At 39.6% G+C, this 18137-nt stretch overlaps 1 protein-coding gene across 7 annotated transcripts in view; it reads right to left on the bottom strand.

The window, feature by feature from the left end:
* PALLD (palladin, cytoskeletal associated protein) overlaps positions 1-18137 on the bottom strand; it is a 396356-nt gene that overhangs the window by 209728 nt on the left and 168491 nt on the right. For 6 of the 7 annotated variants that reach the window (XM_045798682.2, XM_045798683.2, XM_087866573.1 and 3 more), the window contains 5 exons: positions 9441-9507; positions 8058-8163; positions 5575-5649; positions 1335-1476; positions 784-807 (listed from right to left, as the gene is read on the bottom strand). In XM_045798682.2, coding sequence (XP_045654638.2) covers positions 784-807; positions 1335-1476; positions 5575-5649; positions 8058-8163; positions 9441-9507 — 414 coding nt within the window. The remainder of the gene's footprint in view (positions 1-783; positions 808-1334; positions 1477-5574; positions 5650-8057; positions 8164-9440; positions 9508-18137) is intronic. The other variant, XM_087866572.1, reaches the window with a different exon arrangement.

Raw genomic sequence — 18137 nt, 5'->3', positions numbered from 1 at the left:
CAAAGCAGTTTTTCTACCTTTTGCCAAGGAGTCAGCAAAACTGGTAATTCTGCTGATGGGAGAAACGCAACAGAAAGCAGTCTCGAGGAGGATATCCTATGAAATGCACAGACAAAAATTTTTGTTTCTTTTGCAAACATTGTTGTAGTTCACGGGGAATCATAAATATACAAGAAGTCTGGAGCAGGGGAACAGCCGGACCTGGCGCTTCTGGATAACATGGCGCTCTGATGAGGTCAAATGACCTGGTAATTGAGAGAGATCCTAGGGCAAGATGACTTTCTTCATGCTTGTAGAATAGTAAAAGTTTACGGCTCGGGGGCCATAAATGAGAAATGCCGGTGGTCAGCTTTGCTTACATCTTTGGGCTGCTCTCATGTGAGACTCATTTCTGAGCTGGAGAGTTGAGCCATTAGTAGGTTTTGGTCAGCAGAAGTACGTAGCAGATGGTTCTTTTCTACTGGAATTTTAGGAGGACGTTTTTTCATCATGAGCTTGGTTTGCTTTCCAAATATAAAAGTCTATATTTAAAAAAGCCTTAAGTCACTGAGCTTGACCTTCTTGTCTGAATGGAACTTAATGTTTTACTAATAAAGAAGCTGATGTAAAATGCAGTGGACAGACCCCATGATAAAGAAGATACTGTCTCTAAGGGGGTTTCATATTTCCAGGGAACTGCAAAAGCATTGTTCTGCTTATGGCTTTAAAACTGAAACAAAGAACTATTGAAACCCAAAAGATACATTATCAAAGGAAAAAAAAAAAAAAGAAAGAGCTTCTTACCAGGTTCAGCTGTAGATCTAGGTTCTGTTTGGCACATGAGAAAAAAAATAAATCAAAATGGAGTATTAGAATGGGGTTCTGTTAATAAGAAACCTACCTATCTTTCTCTATTGCTTTGTCCAGGACATGTCTGCAGGATATAGGGAACTCCATAATACAAAAGATAAAGTGATAATAGATCGATTTATACTTCTATAAATACAGAAACCCAAATTCAGTTACAGATTATGCTAGGAAGCTTTTTAATTCATAGAAGGGCTTATAGGAAGCTTATAAACCTCCTAAAATTATTTGGCCAACTTTGAGTTCAAATGCATGTAACATTTTTTTTCTCTGAAGAAAGAACATACAACTTTTATCAGACTTTCAGAGGGGTACACAAGTGACCACCATTGCTGTAATTTACTGGACCCCACATATCTATAGATCTGGTCTCATTACTCTTTGAAAATAGAAATCAGTTCATGTTGAATGAGTAAACCCTTCTTGGTGTTCCTGACGCTTGAGAGAAAAAAACGGCTGGATGTGGGAGAATGGGCAGCTCTCCTTACTTTTCTGTAGAATTCTGAAATCTGGAGAGTCTTGAATTTCACTCCCTTGTCGGAACCACTTGACCTGCAAAGGGGGTGCTCCTCGGACCCGGCACTCCAGAACCACCACCTGACCCTCGGATGCTGCTATGTTTTGCAGTTCCTAAAAATTGAAGGAAGACACCCCGCATTAGACTTTGGTGCACTCTTACACAATTTCACAACAGAAAATAGCGCTTCCAAATCTTGGGGGAAAAAATGCAAAACTTGCATCATAAAATAATTACCACTAACGCAGGTAAAAATAAACACCTTGAAATCCATCGATTGTTAGCTTTCCATAATCTCTGTGTAATGAGATTAGTAAGGTCTACCACTGGGACTGTGGACATTTTGGGCCTGTCTGCAGATTTACTGACACTTTTGTATTTATGGAATTTTACGGCAACGCCTGTTATCTTTCTCTATCTACACTGAAGAGTTAGCTGGTGGAATGCAGACTTCCTAAAACAATTATATTCCATATGAACGTAGATTCCTGGGAAAACCAGACAGGAAGAAAAAAAAAGGCATAATTTGTTTTTACATGCTCCAACCTTTTCATGTACTCCCCACCCCCCACCTCTGCCAATGAGCTTCCTATGTCAGGTTTATTAAGATAAGGGGCTTGGGGATTTTCTCATTTTGAAGTTCTGAGTAAAATAATAAAACTTGCAGTACTTCTCCCTTCGTGACCTTCATTTCCTCTTCCCTTGCAATTACCCTTGTTGCCCCTGACCCCACTCCAAGTCCAGACCAGTAAATTTTTACAGTGCAACAGATGAGAAATTAATTTGGCTGCACAGATGCAAAGAGGTAAAGCTTTTATACTTGTTATTAAATATCAAAAGATTAATAGTCCCCTCACAGACATCCTCCCCCTACCTTCCTCCTCCAGGATTAGTTAGCAATGCGGCCTACTTCAACTTTTTGATTTTTTCAACTTCTGACTAGAGAGTATGAGATCTTACAAGGGTGATGTAGAACTCTTAAAGTAATTCAGATACGACAGAGTAATTCACCTACACGTCAACCAAAAGCAAACAAATCCACATTAAGAAGTGTGTGGTCTTTTCTGGGTTTGTTTATTTATTTAAGATTATCTGAAGGGACAACAAATGGTGTGCTGGGAAAAAAACAAATGTTGCAGCAAATGGGCTGCAGTGAGTGTGGAAGAGCCCCAAGGAAATTCTCAGAGTCCACGCTGTTGGCAGAAAAACTATAAAAGGCTAATATCAAGTCTGAGAAGGCATTTGATAATAATCTGGGTACTTAACAAGAATGCCTTTTTTTTTTATGTGAAAAGGTTAAGATTATTAACTACTTCTGATTGCATTCTGTCTCCTTATTTTTAAATGCAGGAAATCTCTGGTTCTAAATGGACTTTTTTACTCTGTGACGGGTCCAGAGAAGAGCTAACTTAGTGGATCACAGCAGGAAAAGTGTCACGCAGGGGGCCCAGGTTGTGTGGATTAATTATTAACCACTTCCTGGCTTGTCCAGGAAGTTGCTCATGGTAGATTTCAAATGGTACACAAATATTTTTAATATCTGAGCTTTCAGGCACCAAAGGAGACTCTGATTTATTCCTAGGATTATGTGTTTTGTTCAAACGCTGGAAAGTCAGAGATAGAGAAAACGGGTAGATGACAAGGACCCAGAGCAGTCAAAACTCCACAGAATTACAATATGACTCCAGGTGGAGCAAACTTGGTCATCTTGAAAAAAGCCACAGCTAAGTGGAGTGAGCCATTAGGAGAATCTTCAGGAACACAAGTTGCAGCCCTGAAGGAGACTAAGAGCCAACCTTCAGAGGTTACGCTTGGCAATCTACATCATCCACTCAGGGTAGAACTGGGGACCCCTAAGTGTTTTGGGGTCCATATAAGGGTACCTCCTGTCATATATCAAGCCCACCTGCTATTGTGGTTCCTTGAAGGGGTCGAACTATTTAGAAAGAAATGCCACATAAGGCTAGTTGCTCTCCTGGTCTCCCATGTGTCCCTCCCTACTGCCCACAGTCCCATAGCAGCTCTGCCCCAGCTAAGCCCGTTGGCCCGCAGGAGGAAGGGTGAGCTCTGCCTCTGACCAGCTGTGAAACCTGGAAACCTTTACCAGAGTAGAATGAGGAAATAGATGGGGGCTCCAAGTAGACCAGCAATGCCCACCTGATATTCACTGCCCCCATCATGCCCAAGAGAAAGACCAAAAAAAAAAAAAAAAAAAAAATGCTAAGGATGACAAAGTGAAGGCTACTTTGAATTAGAAAGGAGATGAGCAGATTTATCTTCTAAACCTACCCCTACAAAACCAAAGCCCAAGCTCAACAGGACCCAGCAAAGCAAGGAGAGAAGATGCCCAAAGGGACAAAGGGGAAAGCAAATGCAAGGAAGGAAGGAAGGAAGGAAGGAAGGAAGGAAGGAAGGAAGGAAGGAAGGAAGGAATTGTGCACAGAAGAGAGACAGTCTATGGTCTAGACATAGAAGGTAGAAGGCACTGGAGATCCCCAGTGAGGTGTGCTCTGTGCTGCCAGTCACTCTACGGTTTGTGATTTCTTTTTTAATCGACCTTTATAAAAATATAGAATTATGTTTCACTTTTCTTTTTACTAAGCTGTGTGGTTAGCACACAGTCTGCTTCAGGGTTTTCTTCTGGGGGAAGGGGATATACCACTAATATAATGTCAATGTCTCAAGGGCTGGAATGCAATGGAGAAACAAAGTTTTGTGTCTAGCTTTTGAGGCTTTCTCTTGGTCCCAGGAGGAGTTCCGTAATATCGCCATATGCCAGGCCACTGTGGGGAAGCCCTGGGGGGGGGGGGAAGCAAAATCTCACATCCTCCCTATTTGCTTAAATCAAGAGGTGCGTTGGGACCCCTCAAATCAACATCAGGTAACACAGACTTCTCGGTGATGATTTGGTGAATCTGCTTTGAAAAGTTCTAAACCACAAAGCAGCTGAATTACCCACACCGTGGGAACATCTGCTGTTCTCAGCATTAAAGGACAACTTCATGGACGACTACAGTGGCACTGCTTTCAGTCAGGTTTTACTGTTTTGTTTTGTTTTTTTGGTACTTTCAAAGTTGTTGTCAAATGTTACCATTTGTTGCCAGTGTCTTACACTAAATACCCTACTTAGGAAGTGACTTTAATAATGCTGGCTCCAGGCTGGCTTGGAAGGAAAAAACATCATTTCTTACAAGAAGACAAGCAAGATGCTCTTCCCTACTGCTGTGCACAGGTTTTATGGATTTGTTTTTTCACATTTGTCTTTCGTTTGCTTGGTCTAGGTTTTTGTAAAAAGTGTGACATAGGAGTCCATTTTTTTTTTATCTCTACTGAAAATTCATTCTTTACCCAGCAATCTGTAGGTTTCTGTATATATTGGAGTGTCTGTGGGCTCTGATCACCTGCCAATTTGTCTGGTCTTATTCAGCACCATACTATCCCAACTACTCCACCTTTACAAAGTCCTGACATCTCCAAGGACAAATCCTGTGCCTCCCTTACCAGCAACCCATTTTCCTTCTTCAGGAGTACCCTGGCTATCTTTAGACCTTTTTGTCTTAGAATCAAATTGCCAAGTTCTATGTCAAACAAATAAAACAAGGAACCTATTAGAATTACAGCTAGATCTGCATTAAATTTATAGATTAATCTGGGAGTCATGACTTCTTTACCATTTTCCAGTCCACAGACATGGAATCTCTCCCCACTTATTTGGGCCTTTGTAGATGTCTTTCAATCAAGGTTTATAATTTTCTCAAAAAAAAAAAAAAAAGATATGCCACGTGGAGCCATTTCTGAGTTGAGCAGTTGACTAATGAAATGGATGTCATTCAGTTTGGCAATGCAAAACACAAACTTAGAGAACAAATTGAATATTCGTCTTTTTTTTTTTTTTCCCCTACAAAACTTGCTGGTTCTCCCAAGCAATTTCCTACAGAGCTCTTTGTCTCATTTTTTTCCACCCATCTTGGCTTTCCCACTCTATTGTAAGCTCTAGCGGGTCACTGACCACGCCCACGTCGCTCAGACCCCTGACGAGATGATACTCACACAACAGTTGTTCCCTAAATAACTGTTCAGCCGCAAAGGTAACCATGAGAGCCTACGAATCTGTACGTTTTTAACTTTTAAAGACTGCTACACGAAGCCCCATGTGAAGGGAATTTAAGGACCAAAGCAAACACAGAGAACGAAACTTGCAGGGGTCAGACCTTTGTAAAAACAGGAGGAAAGCAGGCAGGAGTAGTTCCATCGGGTCGGCAGAGATACGAGGTTGGGCTGTGAACCTGAAAACGCAGAGACACATGGATCAAATTCTCAATATATAAATTGTTGAAAAGATGGGCTAAAGAAAGCTCTCCTTACTGGGATGGCTCCACATGAATGGAACGAGGGAACGCAAATATCGCCATCTATCATTTTGCTGGTCTACGCTCACACACAGTAGAGACATTGTTCCACGTCCTCATTTCACAGCTGTTATTCTTCTCTATTCAAAAGGATATTCAAGGTAAAAGTTCCTTGGTTCCTTAGGGATCCATGAGCTTGTAAATGCTATTACCAAATGGATTTCTGTGTGGGGGACTTCCACAGGGGTCTTTTCAAAAGTTCTCACAGACATTATATTTTATTTTTAAATACAGTCTGGATTCATGAAATTAAAAGCACAAGTTACTGGCAGGGGAGGATAAATTATCAAACATCTACCTTATATTTAACCTGCACTCTTTTTTCGATACAAGGGATTACAGGAAACAAGTTGAAAAGGAATATACTGTTTTTTCTTGATGTGCAAAAAACAAAGGTGCTAAAATACTTACTGAATGGCACTCATTTCTGGGGAAATACAAAGATTCCAGAGTACTGAACAGAAATATGTCTCTTTCTACAATCATTTATTTTCAAACACTTTGGTTAAGAAGCTAACAACTGCTTACACAGAAGTAAGCAATTGTTAGCTTCTTAACCCCAGATGATGGTGATCTGCTATTATGTGTCTAAATATGTCACAAGTTATCATCAAGAATGTTGGCAGAGTTGTAGAGATGCTAGGATAATAAAGGGCCTTATTCATTATTATTGTAAGACTTCTCATTAGCTTGTGATTCAGGACTGGGTTTCACTTTTCATTGTCTTTATATGTCCAAAGACTATTTGAACACTTACACAGTATTTAGTCTGTGCCAGGCACTGTCCTAAGTGTTATATGGAGATTCACTCACTCACCGAATCCTCGGGGTAGTCCTGTGAGATAGATGGTATTATCTTCATTTTACAGATGAAGAAACGTGGCATAGAGAGGCTACATCAAGTGGTAGAGCTGGGATTTGCACCCTGGCCATCTGGCTCCAGGGTGATCAACTTTACGTGATGTTGCTTATAATAATAAAGCAAAGGAGTTTCTGTGAGCCCCTCATCCTCCTACCTATACAACTGGAATGTGTGACCTTCCATTCAGTGTTCTTGGAGAATGTAAACCATTTAAAATGTACCGTTTACATTATTATGGTGCCTACATGTTTAAATATTTTCTGCTCTTAGGCTTTTGTGCTACACTTTAACATATTCTACCACATTCAAGAATGTTTCATGTGTGTATTTCCTGTTTCCCATGGATAGTTCTATAAACTGTTTGGGAATGAAGCTGGTAATGTATTTTTTTTTTCCTCCAATGAAATGCCTAGCATGGTGCTAATAAGCATTTGTCACTCGTCAATATTTAAATATCAAACACCAAAAAAAAATCCACTGATTTCATCAGAAATATTTTTACAAGTTCCACTCTGATTGAGGGGTTTATAGGAAATCTCTATGCCATCTTTGAATGAATTACACTGGTTGGTTCTTTTCAAGTTTATAAACTCGAAAGTCTTTTCTCTACTGTTTCCATAGTCCACATATCCAAGTGTATATGGCACATACTACAATTACTAAACCCTGAGCGCTCAATAGATCGAGGGCCTGCTGATGCTCACAAAACATACTTATTAGTTAGGAATTAGTTTACATTTCAAAGGCAGGGGTGGGGAAGCCTTCTGTTGTGGGTTGTATTTAAATATACACATCATAGCACAAGGGCAAAGTAACCTACATCTGATTAAAACATTCAGTTCTAATTTTCTTCACTGTTTTTTTTTAAAAATCTCCTGTTGTGCTTGCAAAGTAAACTCACTATTACTTTCCAGTAGTTTGTTTTGTTGTTCTTTCTTGGATATGGCAGTCTAACAATGAAATAAAAGCAGGATAAAAATGCTTGGTTAAGTCAAGGAATTTGAATTTTTTATTATCTGTTTATCTCGTGGAAAATCTTTTGTTGGTATGTGGACTTTTCTGGCTTCTAATTTGTTTTAAATGAGCTAATAAGTTTGGCTAAACAGAAGAGGACACATAGATAGAAGAAAAATCAAATAGTCATAGCTAAAAGAGATACCATTTTATCAGGTTATTGGCCGTTAGAGACATTCTTGATGGAAATGCAGATGTTGACTAATTGGTGATGTGTTTTTGATTAAAGATGATTTTTAGTGGATTAAAAGGAAGGACTTTACCTACCATATTCTTTCCTCCCAGTTGTGTTTCCACTTAAAAAATACTGCAGGGAGTGTACTCCTTGGAATCAAAGCTGCAATCTTTAAACCAAGAAGTTTGCTAATGAGTTTGACTCACTGTGGACTCTGGTCCAAGGCACACTTACCTGTTGAACAGGGACAGACAATGGTTGAATCACAGCTGTGGTCACTCCTGTCTTTGGAGATGATGATCCTATTGTCAAGGAGACAGAAGTTGTTTTCTTTTGAGCTCTGGAAAATAAGGAGGCAAGTGTGTTCAATCAATTTTTTTAAAGCAGGAGTTACCCTCTAAAAGATCTCCCCACAAGAGCTCAGTTTCTTTTTGTGCATTCAATCCACTTCACTTATAAGCGCTTCAGAAATGGGACACCATAACCTACAGTTAGAATAGCTGTGGTCAACATATGCATAGAACAGACCTTATAGATATTAGCAAAATAAACACACGGATAAAATAAAAATAACTATATATAACTCAGCTATTATCAGAGAACCTAGAGTACTGAACTTGGAAATCCTAAGAGAAAAGAAAATACCTGGAAAAGGTCCAATCTTTAGCAATAAGCAAACACCTGAAATCTTTAGGGTTAGGGTTCTGTACTTAATTCAAAGTTGTAGTGCTCTATTTTAAGTCTAGCAGCTGTTCTTTGTCCTGGTTTCTAATTTTGTTGAGACGGTCTTGGCACTTTTGTCTTTTCTTATTGCATAAAAGTTAGTGAGGTGTAGAGAAAGATTAAGAAGAGTTGGTTTCTAGGCCCAATTTTGCTAAAAGGTTGGCTGTGCAATCTCAAGCGAGTCAAGTAACTTCATGAAACTTGAGATCCTTATCTGAAATCAGGAGTGGCAGAGTATATGATCTCATAAGGTTCCTCTAACATCAATACTCAGGGATTATTTGATGTTGAATAGACATAATCGTTATGTATCTGCTAGCAGATCAAAGGAATTTATGAGCACAGTCTCAATACTCATGGAGTTTTCTACAAAATTTTAGTAGGTTCGATTTTATTTTTGCAAAAAACCAATTATTACCATAGATTTACGTAATAATTATTTTGGAAAATAATCCATTTGTCTTCATAAGAAGAGCTACATTTTACAATTTTCATGATAAGATCTAACTAGTAATAGACTTCATCCACGTAGAAACCCATTTCTGGCCTAATTAGACACTTTCCAATTGTATAAATAGACCGGTCCTCATTTACATTTTGGTAATGATTTGACTAATTTCCTCTCAATGTCACAGTTGTTTTTGTATATTTATAACCAGTTAGTTGTCTTTGAAACTTAAGATTGTCTATGGTTTGATTTTGGCATCTCAATGATGAAATGCAGACTTTGCAGTCGAAATTCCTAAGTGAAAAATTGTGTTGCACATTCAAATATTTGATCTTCGAATGACATCAGCTGACCTCTTCCTTCACAGCACAAGGTGTCCTCTTACCCCAATGATTCCGTCCACATTCTTTGTTATACAGATAACTGATGGGATCACAGGCACTTACTGTGGCATGGCTCCAAGGCTGGATTTGAAAGCTAAATTTTCACTCTCAGAATCTGTTGAACTGGCACCTGAGAAAGTGAAAAATAATGATAAATGTAAGATTTGAGTCATATCTATAACTGCTTCAAAGAGTAAAATTTTTCATTTTTACATAATAACATACAAAGTCTTATGTTGAAATAGGGAATGGTTCAGACCATTTTTACTTGAACTTTTTTTTCGGAAAACTACTTAAAGCAAAGATCTCCTATAAAAAGCTTTCTTCAAAGCAGTATGTTTTTCATGCGAGATTTACTATTAGTTTCAGTTTTCACTTTCGTCATCACGACCATATTTTTAAATGGCTTATAAGCTATGAAATAAATGCATGTGTGTGTGTCTGTGTGTGTGTGCAAAGCATTCATGATTTTAAACTTTAACCCTTTCCCAAGAGATCACATTGTGTGGATTATTAAAGTCTTCATTACTCATTAATTAGGAGATGCTTTCTGACTCTGATAAATTAGAACAAAATAGTGGCTTTATTCTTGAATAAGAAGGTCTCTGATTTTGGATCATGCTTTCCCAAATTCATTCGTTTCATTACTGTTTTTGAATTAAGGGTCACCTTATCAGGTTTTTAGGCAAAATGCAAGCTATACTTACATTTTAATGCTCACATGTTTTGTCACAAGAGATTTTAAATGATAGATTTAAAATAATTGTGATAAGAAGTACACTCTTGACATTTCTTTTATGAGACGTAAAGTGAGTTAAATTATGTAGATACTTTAATATAAAATAATACATGCTTATAGAAAAGTAACCAAATGGCACGGAATTGTGTGACATAATACTAAAGACCCGTGTGGGTACCTTCCTTAATGCCATTCTGCACATGTTAATAGTTTGATGTCTATTTGTCAGATAAATTTAATGTATTAACATACATACATTTATGTACATATCTCTACAAATGGAATCACACTACCTGTACTCTTTGCAATTATTGTTGCTTATAAATACATTTAGAATATATGTATTTCCTCAACTTCTTGGATAACTGCCCAGTGTTCCTTTCCATGACTCTATTTCTCCTGTCCTTTATTAATGTTTTAACAGTCAGGTTTAGGTGACTCTGCTGGAATGTCTGCTATCCCTTCCTATTTACTTCTCTAACTACCACTAAGTATAGGCTTTCTTATTAGTTAGTTCCTGGACTACCACAATAGATTCCTATCTTGTCTTCGTCTGTCTCTCTGTCAATCTTCAACCTATATCATTTTTTACCAAAGCACACCTTTCCTGTTTAAAAAAAAAAAAACAAAAAACCTAAGGTAAGGAGTTTCAACTCAGTAAATTTAAAAACCTAAAACCTTGCTATTTAGTTGCTTTCGTAATTTCCAACCAGATTTTCTAGCTCCATCAGCCAGAACTTCCATGTCCTATAACCCCAAGCCAGAGAGTTGAAGATACTCACCGGTGTACATTCCACTAGGTAATGGGAATGCAGCAGTGAAGAAGTATACATGTACACCCCACACACCCCTGCCCTTGTGGAGTTCACGTTCTTTTGAAGACACAGACCACAGACTAAATATATACATGACATGGAGGTGAGTGAAATGGGAAAGCAAATCAGAGCAGGGGTATAGGGAAGAACGGGAATGGTGTGGGATGCAATGTTAAGTGGGGTGGCAAGGAAGGCTCCATCAAGATGGGAACTCTGCATAAAGACCCAAAGGAGGTGAGGGCTTTCCTTTCTTGGTCGTTTCCCATGTTCGTCCATTTAGTTACATTATTCACTCCCATAGGAAACTCTTAGCTAGTCTTCTCTTGATATTCTTTTAAGATAAGCCTAATAGTTTTTTCAGTGCTCTGTCTTCTCTGAACCCCCTGTGTTCTCGCTTACACTACTCAGGTCACTTATAACATCATATCTGCTAGAAAATTATAAGTTCTTTGAAGAATTGGGGTGGCGTTAGGAGGGGAACTACCAATTTTTGAGTACTTGCTATTTTGCCTGGTAATCTGCTAGGCATTGTATGACATTTAATTATTATAATAACTCATCTCACTAAGAGGTGAATTATGTCCAATTACACATTAGAAAATTGAGGAACCAAGAGATTAAGTAATTTGCATAAGATCACATAACTAGAAAGCAGGGGGGAGAGAATTTCTGAACTTGCGGTTGGTCTATGACGTCCCCCCCTGCCATATGACCTCCATGTGCTGTGGACTCTATTCCTCTGAGGGCTCAGCTTCATGCCTTGCTAATGGCAGGCCTTCAACTGCTGGTAGGATGAAGGAATGGAACCTTGGGAACTGCAAACGCTTGTCTGGGGACAGAAAGTGAACTGAGCAACCACAGAAGAGCACATGCTGGGAGGCAGCTGTGGGAGGAAGTCAGGAAAGGCTCAGGATGCAGAATACGAGGGCCAAAGTGTTTGGACTTTCTGTGTAGGCATTGAGACTGGTGGTTGGGAAAATTAACCATGCAGGATGAACTGGGGGAGTAGCAAAATAAAAGCAGCAGAACCAGCAAAACATCAAAAATAGGTGATAGAGATGGAGAAAGTTTTAACTGTGATGAGGAGGTATGGGACGTGAGCAGGGGAAACAGGAGGAAAAATCAGTAGACTTGGTTACCAGAAAATCATGGATAACCTGAGACAGATCCGTTTTACTGGAATCACGGGAGCATTAAAGAGAAAAGGAAGGGGAGCAAAAGTCCTACAGAAGTTATCACAGATGCTCTCAAAGCAGCCAGAAACTGGAGACATATAGCTGTTTTTCATCCGATTCCAAACATTTTAACTTAAAAATAAAATCCTCTCTGATTATCTAGTTAGAAAACCTTTCCTTTTTCTGAAAATTCTTTTTTTCCCAATTTTTTTCCAGCTGATTTTCAGAGAAAGGTAAAGGGCCAAAAAGGTTTGTAACCTCTGAATGAGAATATATTTGCTAGTTTTTGCACACCTATCCAACCCTTGTGAAATCTCAATGTCACCTTCTGTCTCAGGTGTCAGAGAAGCTCTTGCAGATGGTGGCAGATCAAATCTCCCTATCTGTGCCAGCAAGCTCCCTCCCCCCTCAAGATGACTCTCCCCTCCTTCTCTCCTTCTGTCTCCTCCCTTTGGTCATCTGCTCTGCACCTGCTGGTCAGGAAAGGACATTCCTGTCTCTGGTTAACATTTTTGTATTTATCAAAACATCACTTTCAGTTTTTGATGGAGGCTCCAGTCTGGAGAGACATGTTCCAGAACTTGCAATTACTATCCATCTATCTGTTCACCTAATGTTCACCTGCCTAAATGATATTTCTGTATCGCTCCCCACACAGACGGTGAAGGAATCAAATGCCCGTGATCTCTGTTCTACTCTGGAAATGCAGTGCCAGTGGAAATGTCACAAAAATGCGCTTGCTATCTTGCCTTTAAAAGGCGTTCACTTTTCATTTAAAAAACATACCCACTTTAATACTTCCTTATAGGAAAAGACCCAGAAAATGCTCAATAGCAAAAATTAAAGAAAAAAAAAATCATTTGGAATACCACCACTCAGATACTTTGGAGCATATCCTTCCAAAGTTTATCCCTGTGTATATATTTTAAGAAGACGATGCTATGCATATTGTTAAATTGCTTTTTCCCCTACTCAATATATTGTGAAATGCCTTCCCATGACATCAGACATGTACTTTATGATTTTCTAATGGCTCATTCAAATACATGTATGTGGCTTTCCCATAATCTTATCATTCCACTAGGAATGGATATAGTATTTCCATTTTTAAATATTTCCCCAGGAGGGGGTATAAAATAGCAAATCATTAAAATGCCCATTTCCCTCACACTCATAAAAACAATATGTTTTTATTATTTTTGTCAATCTGTTATCTTCCTTAATAAAAGAAAAAAAGTGGTATTTCTTTTTTTTTTTTTTTAAGATTTTAATTATTTATTTGACACGAGAGAGCCAGCCAGCGAGAGAGGGAACACCAGCAGAGGAGTGGGAGAGGAAGAAGCAGGCTCCCAGCGGAGCAGGGAGCCCAATGAGGGGCTTGATCCCAGGACCCTGGGATCACGCCCTGAGCCGAAGGCAGACACTTAACGACTGAGCCACCCAGGCGCCCCAAAAGTGGTATTTCTGAGTAGAACAAGTTGGAAGTAAATCATACAACTTCAACTTCGAGATATACCAAGTCTTCGTGAGAGCAAATATCAACCATTTAAAAATATATGTATGTATTAAACATATATTTGAGAACTTGAGGGACTTTAGTGAAACTAGTCATGGAGTTCATCCTTTGTGCATACTTTGCTTTTCAAAATTTAAGGAGTAAATATATTCCGCCCCCATTTGAGTTACTCATCCTCTCCCTCCCTTCTTTCCAGTTGCTATACCCACCAGTGCAGCAATAATCATTTAAGGCTTGGATAAGACTAATGAAGCAATGCCTATGATTTAAAATTTTATAGACGATGAATGACTATAAAGACATTAAAATGAGTTTTAAGGAATGTTTAACATGGGGCACCTCGGTGGCTCAGTCGGTTAAGCGTCTGACTCTTGGTTTTGGCTCAGGTCATGATCTTGGGGTTGTGGGATCCAGCCCTGCATTGGACTCCACACTAGGCATGGAGCCTGCTTGAGATTCTCTTTCTCCCTCTTCCTCTGCCCCTTCCCCCCATTTGCTCTCTTTCTTGAAAAAAAAAAAAAATTTAATGACATGGGTAGTTGTGACAGGTTAAATCTTAAAGTACAGAAGAGTATGCAGAGTAAAAGGGACACACACAGGATAAAGACTGCAAAGACCAAAACACGAAGCGTAACTGTCACAGAGTTGTGGCATTACACATGATTTTTATAGCTTCCTTCTATCTGTATGTTTTAAGTTTCTTTAAAAAAATTCCTATTTTTATAACAGTAATCATAGCTCACACTATGTGTCAGGCACTGCTCTCAATCCTTACAATAATGTAATTTTCTCTATGCGGAGATGGAGAAAAGGAAGCACAGAGCCACTGGATAACTGTTCAAGGTCATGGAGCTAAGAACTAAGCCAGAAGATAGTATAAAAGTTATTTAAGCTAAGGAATGCCTAAAGCTGTGTTTTGACTCCTTCAGCTTCTCATCATGTATCTTTAAAACCTATAGAAAAAAACCGTATACTCGGAGAGGCTTTACACTGGTGGGGGTACTCTACAACATCCCTGCAGGCTTCTAAATGTCCCTTAGAAGGGGACCATATTTTGTCTGATTATTCAAAGCACTGAGAACTTACAAATAAATGTCACACTGGGTCTGCCAACGTGAATTATGCTCAAGTATTCCTGCCCCTTCCCCACATTTTTCATGCTGCCCTGCCCTCCTCTCCATCCGATTCCTACAAGGTCAGGTTTAATGCCACTTCCTTCATCCCACATTTCAGGATCACCATCCTGCCCTGCCCTCTTGGGAACTCCTAAAGTTGTGAAAACCTGTGTAATCCATTTTACAATCAGGGGAGGGGGGCCGTGATGGAAACTTGAGATGTCTGTATTTATTTTCACATGCTTACATATACCTTTCCTATTTCTAATATGAATTTAAGATGATCTCTTTGCCATGTAGTCCTGGAAGGTAGCGCCCTCTCCATCTAGCACACGTGTGGGCCAGATTCCACCCCTTTTCTCCCTTTCCAAGACTTTGGTCTCATTCTTACTCTCCCCCCCTGCATGATCTAGGTTTTCTCTCTTGGATTATTTGTATTAGTACAGAAATATACTCTAGTAATTCCGTTATGAAAACAAAAAAGCAAACAAAGTGCAAAAAAAACATCTTTCTTGACCCCACACTCCTTCCCAGATACCAGCCCCTATCTCTGCTGGTGGGTGAACAAAACTTCCCCGACACCATCTATTATTTGTTGCTTCTCCTCCCGTATTTTGCAAACTTCTCTCAACTCATGCCATTTGATTGTTGGTGCTCTCCGGATTCCCCGAACCCTTCTTGTTAAAACCACCAACAATATCCACAGTGGCTGAACCCAGTGGTTTCCTCCTTGTCCACATCTGACTGGACTCTGAAGTGGCCGTGGACAGAGCTGGCATCACATCCTTCCTGAAACACTGTCTCCTGCCCCCTCTTACACCACTCTGACGGTTTCTCTCCCATCCCAGGGGCTCCTCCTTCTTACTCTCCTTTGCTGGCATCTCCTCCTCCTGGAAGTTCAACGTGCAGGAAGGATTATCCCTGGCTCAGACTCGGTCCCCTTACTCTTCCTCATCACATCTTTCTCCCTGTAATACGCCCAGTCCCGTAGCTTTCATTGCCACCTACATCCTGATGCTCCCAAAAATATTTTTCTCATCCTGTGTGCTAGACTATATTCTTATGTCCACTTACTGACTTATCCAAATAGGGATTTCAAACTGGGCACGTTCAAAACAAGGCCCTTATTTCCCTCTGCCCCAATCCTGTTCCTCCCCGGTCCTCCCCATTTCAGAGACTGGCAACACAATCCACACAAATGGTAAAGCTGAAGTCCACCGAGTTGTCCCTGATCCCTTTCACCCTCACCCCCACATCTAGTCCACCACATGGCTTCTGGAGTCTATGCCTGAGCTCATAACTGGAGTCAGACTCTCCCCCTCCCTTTATGCCTACCCTCCTGAAGTCCCATCGCTTCTCCTCCGTACTGCTGCAGAAGGCTTCTAGCTGGTCTCCGATTATACGCCAGAGCAACAGTTTAAAAGGACAGATCAGATAACGTGACCTTTCAGTTTAAACTCTTCATAGTTAGTGATTTTATTTAGCATTAAGGCCAAACTGCTAACAGTGACCACAGGGCTGTATGTATCACATGTGCTGGCCACGGCCCAACCCTCCAAGCTGCCACCTCCCTGGACTTCGTTCTGCTCCTTGAACAGGGGTTCCTAGCTGCCCCCATCATAATCAGTTCATTTGCATTTTATCTGTGGTTAAGAGGGCAGACTCAGGAGTCAGGCTATCCGGCTTTCAATCCTCAAATCCCGGGTGTGTGTGAGAGAGATCATGGACATTAGTTAGCCTCTCTGAGTTTCAGCTTCCTCAACCAGAAAATGGAGGTGATTTTTTATAAGGATTAAATGACATGATCTATGTAAAAATGAAGAAGAGTGCTTGGCTCCTACCTAATGCTAAATAAACACTGGCTACTGTTCTTAAGCTATAATTTATTTTGTATCCTTCAAAAACCTGATGCATAAGACAGTAAAATTTAGTTTTCAATCAGTAGGTTAAATTTTTAGCTAAGGTTTTGTTGAGATTTTGAAGTTCTATAAAAAAAACTTCCTACCCTGGAGAGACCCCACAAATGACTGCATGCTGACACAGTAACAACAACATGGTTTAGGATACAATTCAGTAGGGATATATCTGAGTCTAATTCAGTGCTGGGATGAGTAAACAAAAAAATTTCTGGGTGGCTCAGTCAGTTACGGGTCTGACTCTTGATTTCTACTCAGGTCATGATCTCAGGGTCATGAGATGGAGCCCTGTGTTAGGCTCTGCTCTGAGTGTAGAGTCTCTCTCTCCCTCTGCCCCTCCCCCCACATGCACACACTTTCTAAAAATAATAAAAATTAAAATAAAAATTTCTTATTTTGGTTATAACATGAGCCTAAGAATTTGTGAAATTCTCTCCCATTACATGTAATTGTTCTTTGGGATAAAAATACACAAAATCTGTTTGTTTTTTCTTTTGAAATTATGATCCATATTTTACAAGGCTAATGAGCCAGTTTTCTAAAGCACCTTATATTAGGTTTAGGAGACTGTCTCTTTATTCTTTCTCTGCCCACTTCCCTCAGCCTCCCTTCAAACACAATCGATCTGAACTCACAAATACCCAATGGCTGGTTGGCTAAGTAAGTCCAGTGTTATGTGGAAACCTGTACACTGGAAAAAATCCATTATTTTTGTTGAAGTTCTGGCACGAAATGTGCATGGTATATAGAACCAGTGATTTAAACAAAAAGATTTATTTATTTATGAGAGTGTGCAAGAGCACGAGCAGAGGGAGGGGGAGAGGGAAAGAGAGAATCCCTGAGCAGACTCCCCACTGAGTGCAGAGCCCAACATGGGGCTCAATCCCAGGACCCCAAGATCAGGACCTGAGCCTAAATCAAGAATCAGGCACTTAAGCAGCTAAGCCATCCAGGTACCCCAAGAACCAGTGATTACTTTTTGCCTGCTGATAACTCATTTGGATGATTTCAAAGGCAGAAGAGGACTGGCAGTTCAGGAACTTCTATACAGAAGAACCAAATTTACTGAAATAAAATTAAAGACCATGGTGTGAATGTTTTGGCTCTACCAGAGTTAGGTACCAAAACTGGTTTCAGGAGGAAGAGAAATATTTTCTTTTATTCTATGAAAAACTGGTATAGCTCATATATATATATTCCAGTTAACCTTTTAAGTTCATTTGTATCCTTGTAACACTTTATATATAATTTCTATTATATCACTTATCATAATGTCGCTTACATTCCGGTTTTTTTTTTTTTTCCTACGTGTCCATCTCTGCATTTAGACCGGGAAATCCTAAATACCAGGGAATGGGTCTTAATCATATTTGTGCCTGCATTATCTGGCACACAGTAGGGCCTTAATAAACACAGCTGAAATCAGCTGGTAGGCTACTAAATTGACTGTGAACTCACATAACATCCGTAGTATAAAAGCAAAG

Source organism: Ursus americanus, chromosome 13 (assembly GCF_024610735.1).
Source record: "Ursus americanus isolate L20-20 chromosome 13, mUrsAme1.1.p, whole genome shotgun sequence".
NCBI lineage: Eukaryota > Metazoa > Chordata > Mammalia > Carnivora > Ursidae > Ursus > Ursus americanus.
This window is presented reverse-complemented; position numbering and strand designations above follow the sequence as displayed.